This window comes from Channa argus, chromosome 23 (genome assembly GCF_033026475.1).
Source record: "Channa argus isolate prfri chromosome 23, Channa argus male v1.0, whole genome shotgun sequence".
Taxonomy (NCBI): domain Eukaryota; kingdom Metazoa; phylum Chordata; class Actinopteri; order Anabantiformes; family Channidae; genus Channa; species Channa argus.
The window spans coordinates 4397543-4421851 of NC_090219.1; the positions used below are offsets into that span (position 1 = coordinate 4397543).

The window sequence follows — 24309 nt, forward strand, 5'->3', positions numbered from 1 at the left end:
CAGAGAAGTTGGATTCTCCCATTCATGAGACAGAAGAAACTGGATGTACTGCAACTATCATACAGCACAAGTCATATTTGGTTCTACAGCCGCTTTATATCTCAGCCATTTTTGATGATAAACTGTTTTCATATTTATAAATATGCAAAGCAGTCTGTATTACAATTTATATTCAGATAGTATTTTTGAAGCATATGCTGTTTCTGTGCATGAGGAAGTTGCTCTAAAATTTTCTTTGCATGTGTATTTTCTGTTGCATTCAAAGGGATCAGGCTCAAAACAGGAAATACCACAGAGCAGACTGTGTGAGTCTGGTTCTCATAACTCCAACCCACATAGCTGATCCCCATCTTCATTTTGTCATAGTGCGTGACTGTGCCTACAGTACACAACCCCACTGACCTTAGCTTTGCCTTTTGGGACATAGTAGATCCCAGAGGCCCTGAGGAGGAAGTAACGCTTCTTCCATGACTTCTTCCCATCCTCTTTTAGCCACAGGACACCCTCAATTTCTGGCACTGACACCGAGCCACCACAGAAACACTCCTTTACACACAAACACACACACGCACCCACACAAACACAACAAAAAAAGATGTTTAAGTTGATCTAACCCTCCTGATCTGTATAACTAATATTAAGTTAGTGTAACATTCTCACCTCTAGTAAAGCCTCTTTATTCCTGTCAGCCATTTCTGATGTCTCCTTTCGCCCCAACAAATAGTTCTGGAAATGAACAAGCAGTGAAGTGAATAGAAAACAGAGAGGGTTTTTTTTTTTTTTTTTTTTTAAGTCACCAGCTCACCTCGTCTTACGTAGAATAAATTATTCATCTTTACTCACGTTAGGGCTTTGACCTACTTCCATCTCTCCTACACAAACAGACTGGCTTTTTTACTCTCTGCTGCAGGCACCAAGCATGCAAAAACATTTCGTGTGTGTGTTTGTAGTGTGTGCGTGCACACACATTTACAGACTGAATGCAGAGGGCTACAGAGAGAAGGTGATCAGTACTCGCTCTGCTTGGGGTGTGTAATGGAGTCTTACCTGAGGGTTCTTAAACAGAGCATATTTCTCAATGCGTTCAATGAACATAAGCTTGTTGTGGCTGTCCCGGGTCCAGTTTAATAGATTTTCCACCAAATTCTCATGATCTTCAAAAATACGCTCTGACAGAAAGAGGGGAGATGAGAGAGGAGGAGAAATGAAGATATTATCCAAGATATGCAGTTGTTTTGCTGACCTGCAAATGTGCACTTAATTTCTTCCCTCCAGAGATTTCTGTTTTTGGGTGGAGCAGATCCTGTAAGCCTGACAATCAGCCTGAAGTCACAAACAGTAACTATTCATAGATCACGAATACTTACTGTACAAAGCACATTTGTCACCTCCTTTATTAACACTGCTTTCATATCTTGTGCATTATGAAATATCCATACCAACAACCCCCATCAATATGCAAACAGGGCAGACTAAGCAACCAGTAAACGGTGTTTATTTGACTCAGTGGTGGAACAGGTTTGTGGCTCCTCACTTACCCATCTGCAGCTCAGTGATTGTTTCCACAAGAGACCAGTCGGGGCTATAGCCACAATGTGACTTGTCCAGCAGGCTGTCCAGCACCTGCCTGACTGTCTGTCGCTCATCCACCATCATGGTCTTAGAACTCTCGTCTGACATGTGGACCCTAATCACCAGCTGAGGAAGAGGATAGGAGAGAATTGTGGGTCAACCTATTGCTAAAAGTTAGGGCGATAAAGTAATTTTCGTAACAAATTTTCATTTTCTTTTTGCACATTATAGTAGTATTTTAATTGTGAACTAGTTTTCATTGCACATCATATTCATCTACCATAACAAGTAAGCTTAAACTAAGCTAAACGTGAAAAAATCCACCCTCACAAACATAGCCTATGTAAGACTGGTGTGAACAACAAATAGCGCCCTGAATTTTTCTGACCTTGTCCCACTAGGACCCCAACATTTGATCACTATGCATGTGCAGTTTATTGGATAGAGACTTTAACAAATGAAAATAATGCAATTAGCCATTAGACATGTGTCTGATACAGTCTGACCTACATTTCTCCAAAGAGAGACCCCCAAAACTCCTTAGTCTGGCAGCAAGCAAAATCCAGAGAAATCCCACTACTTAATTGATGGAAGATTCTGAACCATCCGTCCAATTGCAATCAAACTTCAATGTCTTCAATGTCAAAAACCCACAATTGTGAGGGACAGTGCGATGTATAAAAATTTTGACTTTTTTTGGGTGATGCTTTATCTTGTCATAATGTATTTAGTTAGCACAGTAAGACTGAAACCCTATTGAGTGCCAACTATTCACTACATGTAAAAAGGACACTATTCTGCTAAATAGCATTGGTCTCATTGGCAGAGACTGCTCATTCATGTGCAGACAAACTGGTAAAAATGGCCTGCCTGTGGAGTCCCATACAGACCTCCTAATGGAGACCTACTCAATTTCAGTGGAGCAAGGCCCCCAGTTGTTCACCAAAAATCGGCACTTGTTTAGCCTGGATGGGTTAAATAAGACGCTTTGTGTAAAATGTGTCTGTATTGTCTTGCAGTGCACACCATATCATTTTCTGAAGCCTCTTTTTGATTTCCCTCCCCAGCAGATACACACACATAATCAAACACTGCAATGACCTATTTTCTCTGTGCTTCACCACCTCCCTATGAATGAACTTTACAAAGAAATGCAGCGTGCAGTGAATGTGAAAAGAAATCTTTTCATTATTTGTCATTTACATTTCCCATTTCAAACCGAGTAAGAGAACAGCAATGTGTGTACAAAGGAAAAAGGTGGTCATACCTTTTTGACCTGTGCCTCCTTGATTTTCTCCAGGGCAACTCGGATCTTCTCTGCCTTCAATTTGGCAGCTTGTTCCTCCTAGGACACACAACAGCACGGTTGATGAAGTTGTCATTCACACAAAACCACATACAAATGAAACGATTTTTAATTTCATAGCTTTGCGTCATCCTCTTCACCCATGTCTTTCATGATTCCGCTGGCAGGAAAACGACATCATGCATTCACTTCATTAAAAAGTAAGCAGCCTTCTAAACGATTAAAATGCACAAGCCTCAGGAAAGATGGTTGAGTGTGCCATGTGGAAAAGTAAATCTAATTCTCCTTTAGGTCCCTTACTTGCCCCCGCCAACAAGATGCCATCACCTCCATTCTGCAGGTTTGTGTGCACTTCCACGTGTGTCAGGTGGGTGTGTTTTATAAAATGTGTGAATATTTGATCAGACACAAATAACGTGACGCTAAATCCCTGCTATTGTGACAATGGTCCGGTGTTTCCTCCAATGTGGTGCGCCATTTTCTCGCTATGGTTCCATATTGGATTCATATGGACCTGCAGCATTTTCCTTTGATCTTGCTGTACAGCAGATGTGAAACAATAGTAGAAGATCCCCAAAGGGCGAGAGGCTGCGGAAGTGTGTAGATCCAGTTAAGAGAGCCTTTATGCCCTCTCCAAGACATAAAATAAAATTTAAAAAAGCGGCATCCAAAATTGATCAAGAAAAAGATGTTTTTTTTCTTAAATGTCTTTACATTATAAGAATAAAACGGAAAAACAAAACAAAACACAACCTCATAGCAGGCAACTGCTATAGAAAGTTATTCCATCATGATCTTCAGTAGGTCAGACTTGAATCCACATCTTCCATCACTCACAGATGACAGCAGTCAAGCTAGGTGAGGGTGTGCTGAGCGTAGACTTTGTGACAGCGCAGGTTCACTGACACACAGACATCTGAACCTGAGATGATCACAGCCCGACTAAAACCTTAAGTGAGACAGTAAGGGAGGACGATGCCCCTCCCTTCCCCCTTCCCCCTTCCCCCTTCCCCCCAGTCTTCCTGCTTCCCTTCTTCACTCTCTCCCCCCCTTCTCCATCACTCTATACATCCCTCTCTCTTTAGAACAGATGCACGGTTTTGAGAGCGTGCCCAATTGATAGTGCATAATCCCCACAAAAATAGTAGAATGATAGTTTAGCCAACCAGTGAGCCACATTTACTCTACAGGCAATAAGGACAAAGGGGAAGACCATGACCAACACTGGTCCCAGAACTAAACTAAAGTGACAAGTACTGAGAATGGAATTTGGGTGAATGGATGCTGAAGTGCTTAATATTTCAACACGTGTGGGATATACGTATGCATGTGTTAAAAGACAGGGGGTTGAACAGTATTATAAACTGCTCTCCAAACCTCTTATCTCAAAAACCCCCTCCTTGTTGACCCAGACTACCCTTTCTACAGGACCAGCTGCAGGGCTGATACACATTAATACAATAAAGCCTACTCTGTTTGGCCAACACATAGTGGAAGGCTTTAAGCTTTCAGCTTTTCAGCCAAGTGTCAAACTGTGTGTGTGTGTGTGTGTGTGTGTGTGTGTGTGTGTGTGTGTGTGTGTGTGTGTGTGTGTGTGTGTGTGTAAGAAAAACAGCAAGATAGGCAAGGTCATGGATGCTGTGCAGATTACAGTCCAGAGTCGAGTTGAAGTACACTGTGGGTTTCACCCCTAAAATATCAGCGTAGCCCCTCCACATCTTAAGAAGGAATAGTGGAGGGGCCATTATTCCCTCTCTACGTGAAACCTACACCCTGCTTTTTATTAGACATCAGTCTGGTTCTTATTCCACAGCCATTTTCTCTTCCACTTTCATAACAGGACCAATCTGACAAGGCTGTTCTGCCTAGCCTTGAAGGAAGGCGAAACAAAATCTTGGCACCCTCTCTCTTTGATGTCTTCCATGTCTCCCCCTCCTCACTTATTCCAAAACACACTGCCTTTCAGTCAGCATTCTGATTTGAGATTTAAGAGAGTGAGAAAACTTGTGAGGTGATCATGCCTTGCGCTCTCTATGGTGAAAAGTGTAATACTAATACAGAAACTCACCCCCAGCATCTATGTCGCAGGCTATCTAGCCTATCTACCCCTTTTTAAAACTACTCAAATGCTTCCGGCATACAGACTGACAGACAGAGCGTTAAGCAGCAAGAAACCACAAGAATGTAATGATGGAAATAATTTCATTTTGCTTTGGCTGTTAAATTGGCGGGTAGATGAATTCTGTAGTTATGACTGCAGAGAGACCACCACCATCATACTCTGACATATTCAAATATAAATGGTGATAGCTGAAAGATCTTAAGGTTCACCCCTACTTGAGAATCTGAATCAGAAATACTTTATTAATCCCTGAGGAGAAATTGCCTTTGTCCCAGATGCTCTATGCCAGAGTTGGAAATTGTGCATAAGAACATGACATATATTCATAAAAAGAGAAAAGATAAAACTAAAATATAAAGTAAAAAGTTTAATCACAGTATGAGTCCTCTGAGCTCAGAGGAAGGAGTTAGCAAGAAGACTCCTTCCTCTGCGCTCAGTGTTGCACTTTGGTAGTATGACTCTTGCACCGAAGATGCTCCTATGTGTCACCAGCATGTCATACAGAGGATGAGAGTCATTCTCCATTATCCCTTGCAGTTAGTGTCCAGCTCCATCCCCACGATGTCACCAGCCCATCTGATCATTGTATTGTTTGTGTATTGTCTCAGTCTGTTGGGGTCTGCTGCTTTCAGTCCACTGCCCCAGCAAACAACAGTAAACAGAATCGCACTGGCAACCAGAGTCAAAACCTCCTCATGGTTTGACAGATGGATGCTTTAAGATTTAAAGAATATATATAGCGTTCTTATATTTTGAAGTCTTAAAAATAACCTCTTTCCAGAGATTTCCAGATTTATAAAATAAATCTTTATATAAAAGATTGTAATTGTTTATGGTTTGTCTCATATTCAGCCAAAGCACTTGGGCTATTGAATCTCAAAAGGTTTTCATTTACTACTCATGAAATTCTTTGCTGTGCACTTGGCTAAACATTATGTAGCAATGATAGGATAAATCACAATCAACAGCGGCCAACTCTAAACCACAATTCTTTACACGCACACAAAACAGAATGTTGGGAACCTGGGACCAATACATGATGAATCAACAGATGTGAAAGACAATGTACATTACACAGTGGAACACAGAGGGCTCATTCTAATTATTTGTATTAAATCTTCTTTACTTCGCAGATGTGCATCCATCAGCGCTTTGTGCTTTTCATGTGTCAGTATTTCCAAATCATGCATTATGCATACAAAGGCACATCTCTGAGTTAACATACAGGGCTGCAGATTATTCTTATTTTAATTATTGGAAAATTGTTTAGTTTGGTGAAAACTAGCCTAGCTAAGACCATCTTCTGAGAAAAACCATGAGATGAGTCTTCTTTTTAATCAAAGTAGGAAAATATTTTTTGAGCCCAACAATACGTCTCATTGTGTCTGACCAACCAGTGAAAAGATACAGTGATATAACAGTATACAAAAGTTAAAAGTCCTTGCAAATCAGTGTTTAACTCATAAATTAACTGCTATTTGATTTCCTGCCAAGTAACTTCAATTAATTCACCAACTGTTGCTGTAATTACAACCCCAATTCAAAAAGTTGGTACGATGTGTAAAATGCAAATAAAAAAACAGAATGCAATGATTTGCAAATCTCATTAACTAATTTTATTCACAATAAAACATTAACAATATATTAGATGTTGAAACAGATATTCTACAATTTAATGGAAAGTATGAGCTCATTTTGGATTTGATGCAGCAACACATCCCAAAAAAGTTGGAACAGGGGCAATAAAAGGCTGGAATAGTAATTGCCGCAAATCAAAAACTAATGGAGGAGCATTTGACAAATAATTAGGTTAATGGGCAACAGGTCAGTAACATGAGTTGGTATAAAAGGAGCATTTGAGAGAAGCAGAGCCTATCAAATGTAAAGATGGGCAGACGTTCACCCATCTGTGACAAACTGAGTCTAAAAATTGTGGAACAATTTCAGGAAAAATGTTCCTTGACGTAAAATTGCGAAGACTTTAAACATCCCAAAATCTACAGTATATAATATCATCAAAAGATTCAGAGAATCAGGAGGAATCTCTGTGCGCAAGGGACAAGGCCGAAGGTCAATTGTGAATGCATGTGATCTTCGGGCCTTCAGGAGCTGCATTAACAATAGACATGATTCTCCACTGGACATCACTGCTTGGGTTCAGGAACACTTCCAGAAATCACTGTCTGATTGCTGTGCAATCCACAAAGGTAAGTTAGAGCTGTACCATGCAAAGAAGAAGCCCTATGTGAACATAATCCAGAAATGCTGCTGTGTTCTCTGGGCCAAAGACCATTTAAAATGGTTTGAGGCAAAATGGAAAACTGTTTTGTGGTCAGATGAATCAAAATTTGAAATTCTTTTTGGAAACCATGGATGCAGTTCCCTGCGGACTAAAGAAGAGAGGGACCATCCAGCTTGTTATCAGCTTGTTACACATCTGAAAATGCATCATCATTGCTGAAAAGTACGTAGAGGTTTTAGTGCAACATATGCTCCTATTTTATCAAGACAATGCTAAATCACATATTGCATCCACCACAACAGCATGGCTTAGCAGGAGAACAAACTGGGTGCTGAATTGGTTCGCCTACTGTCCAGACCTTTCACCAATGGAAAATATTTGGTGCATCATAAAATGAAAATCTGGGAAAAAAGCTCCAGGACTGTTAAGCAGCTAGAATCCTGCATCAGACAACAATGGGGCAACATTACTTTCCTAAAACTCCAGCAACTGGTCTCCTTACTTCCCACGAGTTTACACACAGTGGTTTAAAGGAGAGAAGATGTTACACAATGGTAAACATCGCCCTGTTCCAACTTTTTTGAGATGTGTCTGTTTTCCGTCTGCCATCAAATTCAAAATGAGCCAATATTTTCCTTGAAATGGTAAAATGTATCAGTTACAACATCTGATATGTTGTTTATGTTCTATTGTGAATAAAATATGGGTTGACATATGCAGATCATTGCAATGTGTTTTTATTTGCGTTTTACACATCGTCCCAAATCTTATTTGAATTGGGGTTGTATTTCAAATTTCCTTTCTAAAGGAAAGCAAAGTGCAAATCAAAAGCCAGCTTTATCAAGAAAGAAATAATACACAATCCCAAAGAAGAATTGAAGGTCACATGCAAATGAAATATACTAGTGGACTCCTGCATGTGATCACTCTATAAGCATGGTAAATGATCAAAAGGAAAATTCCAAAACCCCCTTTGTCAACCCCAAAAATATCTGTTAGTTTGATAGCAAGCACTTTTTTTGGTTTGTTCAAGTGTTATCAAGATTGATTTTTTTTTCACTGAAAACATGCAAAGCAGAAGAAAGGAGGAGTGTACACACACACACACAGACACACACACACACACACTCTGGTAGAAAAACACAAACAAACAAGGAAGCAAGTGTATGAGAAAGTCACCTTGGTCAGGAGGTGAGAAGGCTTTCCAGCTATGCTTTTCAGAATGAGCGAGGTTTCTTGGTCCAGATAGGAGTGCTTGGGTGAAGAAAAGAGAAGGGATAAAAAAAGAGCAGAAGAACAGACATAATAGAGAAGTCAGTGCCAGATGATTGGTGGAGGCTTATTAATTGCAGGTGTTTTGATCTTTTTGAAATAAAGAAGCGTGGAAGCGAGAGAAGGTTCCATAAATGGAGCGCTCAGCAGTTGTGGTTGTCATTAGCTGCAGCTGTGGGTAAAGAAGCAATAATTGTGAGAGGTACTATAGATATGCACAGAGCAAACATGACCACAATAAACTGGAATGTGTGAATACATAGCACAATATTTTACAAAGCCTCTTTCACACCATACACATTTGGTTACATGTGCAAAAACTACACACAAAACAAATCAAGAGCTGCACAAACATTTTCTACTGACAATAAGCCACTTCTAAATTTTATTTTAAAATTCTGGCAATTAATTTTATTGTTCTTTGCAAATAGTCACCCCAAAAAACAGGAAATTAGAAATCGTGCAGCCTCACATTGGCCAATGCCTTACGGGAATTGGCCCATGTGAGCTTACATACATGCACTTACAGTGGCCCGATCCACTTCACCCTCTCGAGAGGTAAAGTCAAGCTGCCGCCTGGTTGGCTTACCATTGGCCCGTCTCAGTGTGACATGCTGGGAAAAATGAGGTGCAGGCAAGGTGTGTGTGGACAGAGACCACATATATAGGAAAGGATGCAAACACAAATCATGTGAGCATATGCAGGGAGACAGGGGGCATGCAAGATATTGTGTTAACAGGTAAACCTGTTTCTTTTGAATTGAAATATTTATTTTACTACAAAGACTTGTTATTTCTCACTCTCTCTTCTTTTTCTTCTTGCTTTTGCTATACAGGTCACCTGAACATGCACAGTATAACTGCTTAGTCCTTTACTAGTGAAACATGTTAAACTCATCTCAAATGTACTTCAGGAGTTGTTATAGAGGCAGAGTGATAGTTTAGTGAATGAGAAAATCTGAAGATGGAAGACATTAACATTGTAATCCTCATCACAGTTTGATGACTAAAAAGAGATTACAATGTATTCATGAACACAACATTCAATCCACAATACACGGGCTCATATTGTGGATTGTCTCTTAGTACACTTTACGCATGCAGTTTCTTCCAAATGTCAGGCTGTGTGGGGTAAACATGCAGGATGATGAGAGCTTAACTGTAGTGTATTCAACATATATTTAGAATTTAGGTTTGCTCTGAATACCTGCATTATATATTTTTTGACTTCACTGACTGAATTGAACCCAAACGTCTTTAATGCAGATTAACTTTCCAATAAACACTGAAATGTACACATCTTTTCTCTTCTCTTTCACACTGTGGTGTGCACACACATACTTTTATCAGCTGATAACACTACATCTTGTGTGTCTACATCTTGAAAAAATGTGTGTGTGTTTTTGTGCATACCTCAGTGCTGGTTTGGTTTTGTCCTTGTGAACTCTGGCTGCTTTGGCCCTCTACTTCTCCTCCTGTTGTAACTTTATCAATGTCCAGAGAGTCCATGCTGGATGCTGAGGCACATGCTGAATTTACACTGGACCGCTGTGACAGAGCTTCCTGCTCAGTGACCGTGCCCACTGAGCCCGTCCTCCGGTGCTGGCCACTGCTGGAAGACTCAGAGGAGGGCCGCCGGAGTGTGGTGGAGGAGAATGAGGAAGAGGAAGAAGAAGGAGATGAAGAAGAGGTCTGACGGGCCGCTTCATCCATGCTGAGAGAGGCCTTCTCCAGCTGAGATGTGATGTCATCTAGAGAGATGTTGGAGGCTGCAGGGCGGGTGTTAATGCTGCCACTTCGTACAGTGTTGGCTGGCGATGCCCGGGTACTGCTACTGGTGCTTCCTGCAAAGTGTAACCAAAAAAAGCCTAAATGAAGGAGATGTTCTTCATTTCAAAATATTATGGTACTTATAAATGATGTTTTTTAAAATATTTCTAATATACTGCAGCACTGGATTTATTACACATCTTAGCTGGATTTATTAATATACAAATATGTATAATCACCTACATTGAATTAGGTTGTTAGGACATGATTTATAGACCATTACAAATTAGGTTATAGTAAAAACCACACTTAATGTATATTGGTGGTACAATCAGCTCTCATAAGATTATATTTCCCTTAGTTCTGTTGGAAATGGTCGATTCTATTAAGAGCTACCTTTTTGTTTTGATCAGTAAGACACCCCTTGATTTTGTTACAGATAATCTAACTGATACACAATTCTAAAATAGTCTGGTAGTATGTCCAATGCAAATCAGTAAATGGTATGCAGCTTACTTGCAACAATATTATCAGTTTAGAGGACTTGGTGCACCAAGTCTCTAATTGATGTTAAAACATTCAGCAGGACTACCTCCACTGCTTCCTCCTCCACTGGTGCCAGTGTGCTTGGTGCTAGCACTGCGCCCTCCAGGGGCTCTCTGCTGGCCTTTGCTCTGGCTTCGAGATGTGGAGTTTGGTTTGGAAATGGTGCTGAGCTCCTGTTCGATAGAGCACAGGTCGGCCATCAGGGCATCCAGGTCTACTGGGTCTCCTTGGTTCAGTGCCTCTGCAGAGAACAGAGATAAAGGACACAGAGAGAGAAGTAGGGTGGTGGGGGGGTGTAAGTAATTTATTTTGCTAAACTTTTTCTTATCAATACAATTATTTTAACCTTACCATTTATGTTATACATAGAGAAGCGATAGGAGAAGTTGGCTATATTTGTCTCCTGCCTGAGGGGAGGCTTCTGTGGGGTTTTCTGTGGCCTGCCGTCATCCAGACTCTGCAGAGCAGATGCAGACACAAATGATGCGTTAGGGTGTAAAGACGACACCGAAAACCACACGCATTCTGAGTATAGAGTCATAGCACAGCATCTAAACAACCATGTCTACCTGCTAGACTACTTCCTCACACAAAGACCTGCACAAATACACAAAAAGTGGTGGTGGGAGCAGAGTTGCTAGGATACAGCAAAGAGAGAGGGGATTAGCAGTGTTGTGGTTGCTATGGATACAGCCCCTTTCTTTTTGCTGGCTCCTCTACCTGTGTGAGCCTTTATCTGTATAACCAACCATCCTTACTGTGTGTGTGTTAACCTGTGTGAGCTTGTCCAGTTCTCCTAGCCAGGCTCCAAACATCTTGTCAAGGTCCTGGTCCTCCTTATCACTGTCCTCCTCTGCTCCGTGGTCCAACTCATCATCTGAAAGCTGCTCCATCTATACACACACACACACACACACACACACACACACACACACCAGGTGAAATCAAGTGAGAAATTGACACAGGTATCCACACAAACATACATGCTATCAGATCACACCTACACAGTTGAGATGATCTAAAGGGGGGGGAGGCACTGATCACCACTCATGCCAACCTCACTGCTCGTTGCCATGACAACTGCTCAAGGACTCCAAGTGGGCAGTCTGTGCAGTAATCAGAGGAATGGCCTGTAGTATCTAATATGCCGTTCACCACTGACATACCCAACACCCCTACTCCCAGTCAAGAATCCAAAAGAGAAGAATGCTAGTGGAGAGTATGAGAACACCAACCAACATCATTTAAATTGAGGCGATGAGTGCATCTGGGTTCAACAAACCAGCTGCCAACCACTAAACCAGTTGTGTAGGGAAGGAAAAGATATCAATCAAACTACTCTCAAGAGTAGTAGCATGTGGTTTTAATACCCATTTGGTTAAGCATGACTGAAGGACGGCTTGATTTACAGTCCAGCTGTTAAAGGTGATGACAGAGCTCCCTCTACTGGACACAAAGAAAAAATGTGTAACTGCAAAATGTAGTTATGTGTCATGTCTAAAATCCAGCAGCTCATACCTAGTATAGGTGATGGTTCAATTAAATTTCGAAAATATTAAAAATTCCTAAAAACAGAAGAGTGTTTTGTTAATGCTTTCTTTTAAAAACTCATCTGATAAATAACCTTTACTTTGGCAACTTTTAAATCCAGCCCTCTAGCATAAACTGGCCCGAATTCCTCTCTGACTCTTCAAACCAATTCTAGGTCAGTCAAACTGTTTCAACAGTCTCTTATTACCTAACCAGGAGGATGAATAAACACCCACACATACCAATGTGCAGTGAGGAAGAATGTCATCTAATCTAGTGATATGTGAGTCAAGTAGAAAGAAAATTGTGGACAAGCATAAAGAGAAGTCACACCTCGTCAGCTGCAAAAGAAAATAAGAGCACAACTTGACTCTATTTTGGTACAGTCCAGGGTAGTGCATTGAGAGGGAAAATACCTAGGTAATCCCACTGATATTTTCAGTTGGATGTCATTTATTTGTGTTATCCACAGTTTGTGCCAATTCAGGATTAACACCTTTGTCAGTGAGTTATTTTGATCCAGCCAAAATGTATGTTTATTTTTTCATGCCTGTGGTCATACTGGACACTCAGTATACTGAAGCAATCTGAAAGTCAGGCTTTGTGGTATGATGGTGATAAAACAAGTCATAAAAGGCAGTACAAACAGGTGGCAAAACATAACAGGAATATAATTGCAAAATCCCCCCCAAAACAAACACACAGGGAGGAATGCTCAATTCAGATCTGATAAAGCAGTCACATCCCAGACAACACATGTGTTCTGTTTCTTTAAGACGCTATGTGCTCCATGTACAAATATACTCCTACAGTAGCTCTAACTTCCCCTCCCATCTAAGCCTTTCTGTCTCAGTGAATTCACATTAAAATACTGATGATGGATAGTTTCCGGTTTTGGCACTCATATCAAAAACAAAAGGAAATTGTCATCTTTGTTGAGGGGAAAGATCGAGTCTAACTACGTAAACAAAAACAAGACAAAACAAATGGATGTGCTGAGTGTGTGTGTGAAATTACATCCGTGTACTAATGCACATGTGTAGGAGTCAAATCAGGAAATGACGGGGATGTGCAGCATTCCTGATTTCCCTCATGACTGGTTTCTCCGCCGGAAACGCCAGCTGTGCTTTGGTTTATCCGTGCCACTTTGGGGAGAGAAGGGACTTGTGGGTGGGAGGAGGACCCTTCCACCCTCCTACGTTTTCCTTGCAGATGACACAGTGGTTTACCAGTAAAATGACAAAAACATAACAGTTTGCCCTCATCATTGCACTGTACCATACAACAACCAATGAACTTAACCATTTGTCTACTTGGTTAGCCTCAATACCCCTTGGTCACAAACTTATCTAAAATCCCCATTTAACTACCAACCTCCAAATTTGGGACCCTGGTTTTGTTTTGGGGGTTTCCCAGCATTAAAAAGTTTGAGTATCCTTGTTGCAAGGCATGACATCATGCAAGCTTTAGGCAGTTAGGAAGAGGAAATTGCTAAAAATCAAATGAGCTTGCATTGTGTTTGGTAATGTTCTCCAAGGGGCTTCCATATGTAAATACACATGCAAGAAATGAGATTCGACAGCTGTGTTTAAACAGCAATCAGCCAGTAGGTCTTCACAATAGTTGCACTACATGCTTTTGAGCTTATGGAGCATGACCTAGGAGAAACAGAGGCATAATTAAAAAGCTCTTTTTATGTTTGTGCAAGTGCACCCCAAACAAGCCTAGACCATATATCTACTGATTCTGCACGGTCTCTCTGTCTTGTCTGAGCATGACTAGCACTTATCTGTCCCCTGTGACTGCTGGATGGCTCAGAGGTCCACGGTGAAAGGTTAGGGGTCATCCATCATCCCAGTTCAGTATCCCTCAGCAGCAAACACTTGTAAACACTTGCAGTGTCTGCTGATGCTTTTGCAGCATTGGTGAAGGGAAATGTGGAGTGAAGGAAGATGAAAAGTGTGCACAGCACACATCCAGTGCTGAGGAGGATGAAGAGGTGGAGGAGGCAGGAGGAAGAGGACATGTCTATCTTTAGACTAAAAAGCCGTTCATATCAGAGTCAAGAGGATTTGAAAAGAGTACAGCATAAAGACTAGACGATAAGTCTATGTAGAAAGAAGAAAATGGGGATTGGAATAGTTTTCCAGGGTTTCTACACCTAACAAACCTGCAGACTGTACTTTACATCCTGCTGAATATTGATAAAAATTAGGCTGTAGGTTTCAAGATATAATTTTTTTTTTCTAACCAGGCCTAAATTCTGCACATTTTCTACAATTTAGCTTATTGAGTAAGTATCTTCCTACCATTGGGTCAAAAGTGAACTCTTTGACTTCTTGGCACATTTTAGTTCATGACTTGGAATGACTGATGTCCTAGTCCTATTTTCACACCAAACAAGTGTAGCTGTACAAAACACAAGAGAGAATGAGAGAGTGCACAACAGAATTTGGGTAATTAAATAGATACATCAGGTGAAATATCCAATGGATCTAAAATATTTCCACTCAAATCCAGTTATGCAAGCCTGTGTCTGGGTCAAGGGTAACAGCCAATGTGAGTCTGACCTGCATGTCTTTGGGGTAGGAGGAAAATAAAACCCTCGGAAGAACCCTGAGGAGATTTGCAACTGTATAAAGACAAAAGGTAAGTTAGGTAAACTTAGAACTCTCCTCTTTCTTCAGAAAGAGAAATCAGACAAAAAGGACTTGCAGGAAAAAAAGGGGGGGGGGGGAGTGAGTGAGAGAGAGAGATATATGACATCATAGGTTAGATTAGGTCTCCATGGCTGGCTCCTTCTTAATTCAGTTTGCATGATAGGACAAAGTACCGTTGTTCTTTGGGTCACACTGAACTGCATATGAGATGCACAACCAATTATCATAACTCAGCAACACCACCACTTGGGTAGATTTAAGTTCTGTCCCGGTTGCGATCACTGTCTCCCGCTTTCAAAGAGATTATGTAAGGTTATAATACACCTGCTTAATTTTTGGATTTTGGTAGATATAAATTTTAAGCTGCTTATATAGTGACTAGGTATTTTTAATCTATTATGGACCACTAAAATAAAGACAAAATTTGTTTACATATATGCAACTACTGTTAAAAATAAATTATTTTCCATGATCCCAAAATCTTTTTGGGCTTGCCCTATAATCAGTATTACCCATATATTTAAAGAAATACATTTTTTTCTTTGAGATAAAAAAAAAGAAAAGAAAAAAAACTACTTTCTTACTGAATCCATAAAAACAATAGTAGTGAACAGAAAACAGCTTGTTGCTGTCAGTTTCATCACCACTTGTTCTCAGTTGACATTCAAATGCTGAATCGCTCCATTGAATCGCAACATTTGAGTTACAATTAAACCCTTTCATATTTCAATCACACAGGAAATAAAAGGGCTGGGGTGTGGAATATGACCTTAGCTGTGTAAACACTATTGTGGCCAAAGACTTCTGCTGCAACAACTGAGTGGACGTTTCCAAGCAGTTTTATGTATACTATTTTTGGACCAAATACTCCACCTACAGTAGACATCTTGGCCAAGTATTATATTACTGCAATAATGACTAGGAAACAGGGCATTAGCCCTTTTCATTTCATCATCCCCACCTTGGAAAAACCTGAAAGCCATTTTCCTCAGTTCTATTTTGCTTTTCTCTCAAATTATCTTTACAAAAATAACTTCATGAAAAGGTCTGACACCTCTTTTCTAAAAATACTCTCAACTTATCATATTATCCTACCAAAGTGAGCCAAATATGAGAAAGAAAGAAATCAGAAATAACTGGGCATGGGACTAGAATACAGCAATTATAGCAACTCAGAAGTCTTATGAACTTAGCATCATGTTAAACTGAGATTGAGAAGCTTGGTGGGACACAAATGCTCACAGTGAGTCTCTGGGTGCAGATGCACACAAAGTTCAAACAGAGGGAACAAGTAAAACATTTAACACAGAGGTTTAGAAATAGCTCCAAACAAGGTCATTCAGCAGGCCTGGGAAAGGTAGTGGGCCAACAACGTGTTACCCCCCATACTTCAAAATACTAAAAAATACAAAATACAACGCAGGGGAAATTGTGTGTGAGAAACAGTGAGAAGGAATGGTGGATGCGTATGCTTTTGAGAGGGAGCAGGGTGATTATGCACATTTGAAGGGCTGTTTTTATTTGAAGTCACATTTGAGAGTGGGAAAATCTACCTTGCCTAATATTTTAAAAAGAAAAGTTGTAATAACGTTCTGTAGAAAGATATGCAAATACAAACAAAAATATGTTCATGTTAGTTTCCTGGCGACTGATTTCCTTGTAAAATCCAGCAGCTGTAAGCCTTTCTGGAACTGTAACTCATTTAAAAACTTCATGCCAAAAAGCGTTTGTGTTGTTCTGGCTTTACAATGATTATAATATGTTGTTTTCAATGCGTTGGATTTTAAATATCTTTTAGTATAACCTAAAATAACATCCATTGAATGCCACACAGTGTTAACAGTTTCATACAATACAAGACTTTCCATCTGTGGCACTCTCAAATAAATAACACATAAATTAACCTCTCTCCACCTGACTTTTATTTTTTCCACATGTCAGCCCCATCAGCTGTTGTAAAATTTCTATCCTACCAAATTATCAAAAATGTATATTTGTCTGTAAGGGTTAAACATTCTGGAAACCCAAGCTATAAAGCATACACTGAAACTCCAAGTGCCAAGATATCATGATGACATGTTTGATACTAAGGTGGTGTAAAGCCAATATGCACTTTAAAGTGTGCCTCATGTGTGGCTTGGCAATTAAAATGAGACATCTGTCAGCAATGAATGAAGCCTTTATTGCAGCTGAAAAATGCTCTGTTTCACTTTGAGACATAAAACAGATACAATCTCATTGTAAATGTACAAGCATGTAATAATGGTTATTACCATGCCCATGTTTTCAGCATAGCCTGTAGTCGTTTTTTCATTGCCACCCTTATCCCTTCTTTTCTTCCCCGGCCTTCTTTTCCTGGTCAACTCCTTTCAAGTACAGACGTTACAGCAGTGGAGCAACATCCCTGTGTTACATAGAGACATGCTAGTTAAAAGTGGAAAGAGGAAACTGACTCAAACCTGTAGCTAGCAGCGTCAATAAAAGAACTCTAAACATGGGAGTGGCTCATCTGCTACCATCTAAAGTCCATCTGGGTGTGGTTGGCTTGTCAACCACAGCTGACCTGTAGTAGCAACTGATGCCTGGTGGTATAAATGACACTGTGTGGGTGTTTGCATGTGTCCATGCATGAAACGCATAGGGTGGAACCAGTTTGCAGTTTGTTGTTTGAAGAAGCCCATCTGACAAGATGATCGAATGTTCAAATTCAGGATGAGGAAAAACAGCAACATTTAGTTTGATTATATTATATTATGATTTATGATGTTGATGTTCACAGCAGCTTTTCATAATAAGCTGTTGAATTTAACCCATATTTTGATTCTGCTCCTGAGTTCATTACAAGAAGGCAAACACGTAGTCCAAACCTCCTTTAAAATAAAAGTCCTACTATTGAATGTATATGTATAATTAATGTAATAAAGTCACATGTCACATTATGATTATTACAATAACATTTGACATAACCAGAAGGGGGAAAAATAAATAAAAAATAAAAAATAAAAAATAAAAATGTATAATATAAATTTAATTATTTTTTTATATTTCTTATTTTATGATTATTATATTTTTTTACTTTTTTAAACACAAAAGCAAAGTAGCTTTGTTCTACAGAAACCAGAAACAAAATGGATAAAACTTTACACACACAAGCAAACAGGAGAGAGAGCATTGGGGCCCGGACCGATTGTGTGTAAAGAGAGAGGAGATTGATAACAAGCCAAAGAAGAAACCAGGGAAGAGATGGCAGAGACTGATAGATAGGTACAATAATGGAGGGATGGAGCTGGCTATTAGGTTGTGAATAAAGGGGAGGGCCTGATGGCCAATACAGCAGTCAACAGCTTGCAAGCAGTGGATCCAAAAACATAAGCTCACTCAAGCATAGGCTGTAACAGTGAGCTACTCTGGCTTATATGGCCAGTTAGACAGGAGGGGGCAACGAAAGAGAAGGGGGACAAAGAGAGAAAGATGAGGATATGTCAGAGGAAGACAGATGGGAGACGACGGAATGCAAAAATGCATCGTCACACTGGTGGGCGGTAGGTGTGAGGACTCAGCAACTTACCAACATCACAGCAAGCCAAACACTGGCTGCCCTGCATTTATTATACTACCATGGCAACATACGTGCCCATCTTCAAGTTGACATGCTCCACAGAGACATACATCTATCATTAGACTTCACTTTAAGTTTGGCCTTGATTTTGATTAGCAGTTGTAATAATAAAACCATTATTGTGATATTTTAATATTCCAGGCTAGGTTTCCAATTTGTCATGAAATGGTGATATGGGAATTTAAGCACAAGTCTGTGCTAGGTAAAATTGCTGGGTAAGTCTGTTCTTGTCTCCTCTTCACTTAATGCCACCTATTCTTTCTTTCTTGCATACAGACACACTGAGAATGTGTCAGCTTCCCAGTTTCCCCCAAGGGCAACAATCCAAATGTGAAATCAATAGTCTTGTCCCTGCCCTCAGATCAGGTTACATCCACACACACATATTTCAGTCTACACACACTCGGGCTCAGGTGGTCCGCTGCAGTGGGGTCAAACACGCACATACACTTTAAAACATGATGCAGCACTGCAGCAGATAGAGGCTGACTGCTGAGAAGAACTAGTTAAACATTAAAAACAACTCCTTAAAAAGACGTAAGACCTGCTGCCCTTGTAAAACATGAAGTACAAAGAGCTGCAGAGCTGTGCAGGAAAGTTTAACTGGTGTTTTCTTTTTGTGCAATAGAAGTTTGTTTCTTGGCACTTAATTTGTGCTGACTTTGGCAGAAATGTGAAGCCATGCATAATTTAAAAAACTTCTCTAAGTTAGAGGTAAATTGTGGTTGTATCTAATACAGCTTATCATTGTAAATTGTCTAATGTCACATAAATCCATATTGCTCAGGTTGTAAAGAAATATCTAATATACAGTGGGGGAAATATTTGATCCTCTGCTGATTTTGTAAGTTTGCCCACTTAAAAAGAAATGAACAGTCTATAATTTTTATCATAGCTTTTTATCTTTTTTGTCCTTTTGGCTTATCCTGTGAGTTCAGGGTCACCACAGCGGAAAATTGCCTGCATGTTGATTTGGCACAGTTTTTTATGCCGGATGCCCTTCCTGATACAACCCTCCCCAATTTCTACCGGGCTTGGACCGGAACTGCACAGCTGGGGATGGGAATGGGCTGTTAGGGGTTCAGTGTCTTGCCCAGAGATATTTGGACATATAGCCGGGTATATCTTCTTCTTGAGTTGCCTTGATGGTACGTTTTGGGTCATTGGCATGCTCAAAGAGCCATCCACGACCCATCTTCATTTTTCTTCCTCCAAACACGGCTCAATTTTGGTCTCATCTGACCACAGCACTTTCTCCCTGTCCTTCTTGTAATCATTTAGACGTTTCTTGTCAAACTTCAGACAGGCCTGTAGATGTTACTTGTTGAGGAGGGGGACCATCTTCAGCATTTCTGTCCTGCCAATATTATAATCATTTCATATAGGGAATGCGCAGGCATTGCCATGACAACTTCATCACAGAACCATAAAATGTATACCATGGGGCCTGCATCTCTGCATGACAACTGCCCTTAAAACATCACACACACACACACACACACACACACACACAGCTATAAATCTCTCTAGCACATCCCTACTTCCTTTTTAAGTCCGGGGGAGCATTTTTGTCAACATTAGTGCTTCAAGGTTTATAACTTAGCAAACCATAAGAAGACTAAATTAAGTTACTCTTGATGATTATCTATGATTGACTATCATAAATACAAAAATTATGTCAAGCTATAAATTAGGAAAATAATAGATCAGTCCTTGTTTGATGCAATATTCACAGTAGGTAACAGGAGCCACTACATGAAGCAACATGTTCAGCCGTGTATCTTGAGAACAGGCAGGAGAAATAATTTTGGCTTGTGTGTTGTCATTTAAGCATTTACTATAACACCAGCTTCACACAGCCACGACATTGTCCTAAACATTTTCTAGTCGTGGAATTAATCAGAAAATAAGTCTAATAAAATATAAATATCAGGAGAGACTTTGAACTTAGGTTGCAAATTTCATGCAGATTTGTGACAGTGTGGGAATAAAGAAGAATCTCTTTCTACCGACCACAGCCATGGTTTGCCCTCACATGGTTCCACTTTAGTCGGGAATGATCTCTTTCGGCAAAGAAGACTCTCCCCTGACAAGATCCTCTGAGGTTTTCCTCCTTTTTCATTTGGCTTTGATTTTCAAGGGCGTCAGTTGGAGACATGAATCTACACTGTCAACTAGGGTTTCAACTATCGGAACAACATACCAGCTTGCAGATGACAGATGATATTGGATTTGAGCACATGAGGCCTCAGACATGCTTGTCAGAGGAGCTGCAATAACACTGACATTTGAGACCACCTTAGAAATAACTTCACTGACATTTGTGTCAAAATACTCTTTGGCACTCATACGAGGAAGCCTGACTTTCACGTTTAGAGGCAGCATACTGTTTCTCTCTTCAACCTCTGCTAAGAATTTATAACCCACAGAAAGTAGCAACAGCACAATTTACGCACTGCAGTTTACAGGAACTCTTACCTCTGAAGTGGCTTTCGTTCCTTCCCTCTAAGGTCAAAGGTATAACCACCACTCTACTCTGGGACTGGGCTTTTACCCCCCTGGAAACAAACACAAAAGAAAAAATCTATCATATGATTTTCTGCCTATTTTTGTGATTGTAAAAGCTAAACACAATCTCAATCTGCTTTGGTCACCTTATCCACGACTAAACTATGGATCAATGGCATTTGTTTTCACTGCACTGCAGACGAATTCAGAGTTGGCAGCCAGCAGTTGGACGAGAGCAGACAGATTTCACACAATTGCAGATGATTAACTATAGAGGGTGCTTGAGTGAAAGTCTTAACTAAGCACAGACAAAATGGCACGACAGCCAAAAAGACACTTATCACAAATTTCTGAATGCAATCACTTCTTTACCTTCTTTAGTTTTTCCAGACACTCACATAGACACAAAAACACAACTTAAGCACGGTTACAACCACAGGCTAATAATTTCAGAACATGAGTCAGAGTAGAAACTTAAACCTTGTCAGAACTCTTACTTGTGTACTGAAGATGACTCAGCGGTCTCCACCAGGTCTCAACACTGCTGACCGGCATTAAGGATTTCAACAACTCATCCTCTCATCCACATCAGTGCTGACTCATACTAGCCTATCCTTAATTATCTAAGTGCTGAAACATGGTCTGGCAATAAAATACAATTCAGACATGTCAGGTTATAACTTGCTGAACTAGCTGGGGAAAAACTATTGCCATTATTTAGTCATAATATATTTTCACTTTCTCTGGGAACGTGTGTGTGTGTGTGTGTGTGTGTGTGTGTGTGTGTGTGTGTGTGTGTGTGTGTGTGTGTGTGTGTGTGTGTGTGTGTGTGTGTGTGTGTGTTACATGGTGAGCCCTAAAATTCATTTACACACTCTCACAGGTCTAGAACTACATTTTATGACATGATGAGTGATGACATGGTTTAAGGAAAAGGTATGTGTGAAGTACTGGTTATAGCTAAGGTTAGGGTAAGGCTTGAAATATAAATTTAAAAAAAAAAAATCCATTTGTGTGTGCATACGTGGGGTGGGGGGATTGTAGGCAGCTGATATTGTGGCTAACTACTAGGAAGCTATTCCGGCTGGCCTCAGCCATCCCTTCATTTTTCTACACACCAACTGTTCCTCACCCACAGCATGTGGGCCTACTCTTTACAAAAAGTGTGTTGTAATGTGTGTGTTCACAGCAAACAGACTTCTTGTTTGCACACATGCATATCATGCATTTGTGCATGTGTCACCCAATGGATCTCAATGACCTGCTCAGATTACAGCTAACCCTACCCCCCACTACTACCACCAGCACTACACCATCTCTCACTGGTATAATTTGCTCACATGTGATATTACTCAGTCAACACAAGGCCATAGAACAGGTGTGGAAATGACACATTTGTGCAGCTGCAGGGATCACAGTTGTTCCAGTCACAACAGCAAAGGGGCCTACACGCAGCTGCTCTAGTGCTAAAAACAAAGGCAGGCCTTCGACATATGCACAGACAAACACAACCAACTTTTGATCATGAGGAGGTGGTTTTTTTATAGACAAAGAGGCCGACGAATGTTATTGTACTCCCCCTCATTCGTTCACGAATTATACGATAAATCTGTAAAATTTACTTTTAGTGTCAAACCACTTGGTCATGTTCATGAACATGAACATTTGTTTATTCACCAACTGAAATACACTTGTAAAGACATGAGTTTAACACAACACAAGTCCTAGTCAATGCATAATCGCTTTTTAGAATATTCAAATATCTGATTTTTAGATATCACATATTTCCTACAATGCTCTTACAGTACTGCCACACAACTTGCATGGGAAGTATAACTTCGCTGGAAACTCTGTGGACACTGCATATACACACACCAACACACACGAGTGGAATGCCCCCTGTGATACTGCCAGTTAGTTTCAACACAGACTTTTCTGTGAATTGGTGCTCCACTTCAAAAACAGATGACACGGAGAAACACAAGGGCCTATGTAGTTGACACAGGTGTGTCCTTGTTCGTCCACATGCCCCCCACCCCCCATTAACAGCAATCCTTTTAGAGCAGCTCATTTCCTGTCGGGGAAGGAAGTGGGAGAGAGAGGGCAAGGCACTGAGCAAGCAGGGGTGGTGATGATGTCACAGCAGGAAAAGAAAGGCAGGATTGTTGAAGGGGAAGCACAGAAAATTAGGCATTAGGAAAGGCTAAACTTATGATACATGTGTGCAGCTCATGCTAGTCATGCAAATCTTTCAAATTACCCAGAGTACAATATGGGTTTTACATGACCACAAAACAGACTTAATCTTAAACATAAAAGTAAAAATGAAACACAAACCACTATACAGGGTCTTTGTTGTGCAGGATGACACACCACATCAAACAGATGGATCAGAGCATATTATATTTCTAGGACATTTGTGTTGGACCACTTTAAAGAGTGGGGGAATATGCCACTCAATGTGATCTTCAATTATGTTATTCAGCCACAAGGATTTCAGTTTTAAATACCTATAGTGCAAACCTATTTCCCTGTTTTCATGACTTTCCAACAAACATGAACACAAGATGTTATTTTAAATGTTAGCCCTGGACACAGAAATATATAACTATTACATCAAATAAAATTATGTATATTTCATAAAATTAGAAATCAAACAGTGTATGTGTCCAATTTTCAACATAGTGATCAGTATAGGGGAAAATAGGACTTTGATAAAAAGGTATTCTAGGAATTAGCAAGGTGTTTCATTTATATTTAATATATTCGTAGTCATAATCATTTTGAGTACACTTCCTAATTTATTTAGAAAGACTTATGAGGCGAGTATATGAACCATAGACACGTTCTTTAAATAACACAAGAATTTATGTTTAACTTAAGGCTGTTGGCATAGCTGTTTTTTCTGTCTTTTGATTGTTTTGATCAGCGCAGTTTAGTAAAAATCATTTTAAGAAACAACTGAAAAGGAACTAGTAAGATTTTAATTATATCTTATTGAGACCAGTTATCTAGTTTTTTGTCAGACTAAACTAAATTGAACAAAAATGACCTGCATTCATTTCCTATGGAATTTCATTGGAACCTACAATTCTTTGACTGTCAGGAATATATATTCTTTGGACCACAACACATAACCTCTCACACAGTAATCGTGAAGGA

General features: G+C 40.0%; 1 protein-coding gene across 21 annotated transcripts in view; it reads right to left on the reverse strand.

The window, feature by feature from the left end:
- raph1b (Ras association (RalGDS/AF-6) and pleckstrin homology domains 1b) overlaps positions 1-24309 on the reverse strand; it is a 38876-nt gene that overhangs the window by 5916 nt on the left and 8651 nt on the right. For 2 of the 21 annotated variants that reach the window (XM_067493647.1, XM_067493649.1), the window contains exons 2-14: positions 21118-21197; positions 17294-17424; positions 11589-11723; positions 11182-11287; positions 10877-11071; positions 9928-10358; positions 9042-9128; positions 8422-8496; positions 2840-2917; positions 1539-1698; positions 1048-1169; positions 661-726; positions 403-546 (exon numbers count right to left, since the gene is read on the reverse strand). In XM_067493647.1, the coding sequence (XP_067349748.1) occupies positions 403-546; positions 661-726; positions 1048-1169; positions 1539-1698; positions 2840-2917; positions 8422-8496; positions 9042-9128; positions 9928-10358; positions 10877-11071; positions 11182-11287; positions 11589-11723; positions 17294-17302 (1608 nt within the window). In that variant the 5' untranslated portion in view covers positions 17303-17424; positions 21118-21197. Of the gene's footprint in view, positions 1-402; positions 547-660; positions 727-1047; positions 1170-1538; positions 1699-2839; positions 2918-8421; positions 8497-9041; positions 9129-9927; positions 10359-10876; positions 11072-11181; positions 11288-11588; positions 11724-13377; positions 14608-14669; positions 14689-17293; positions 17425-20652; positions 20677-21117; positions 21198-24309 lie in introns of those variants that run through there. The other 19 variants (XM_067493652.1, XM_067493653.1, XM_067493645.1 and 16 more) reach the window with 16 other exon arrangements.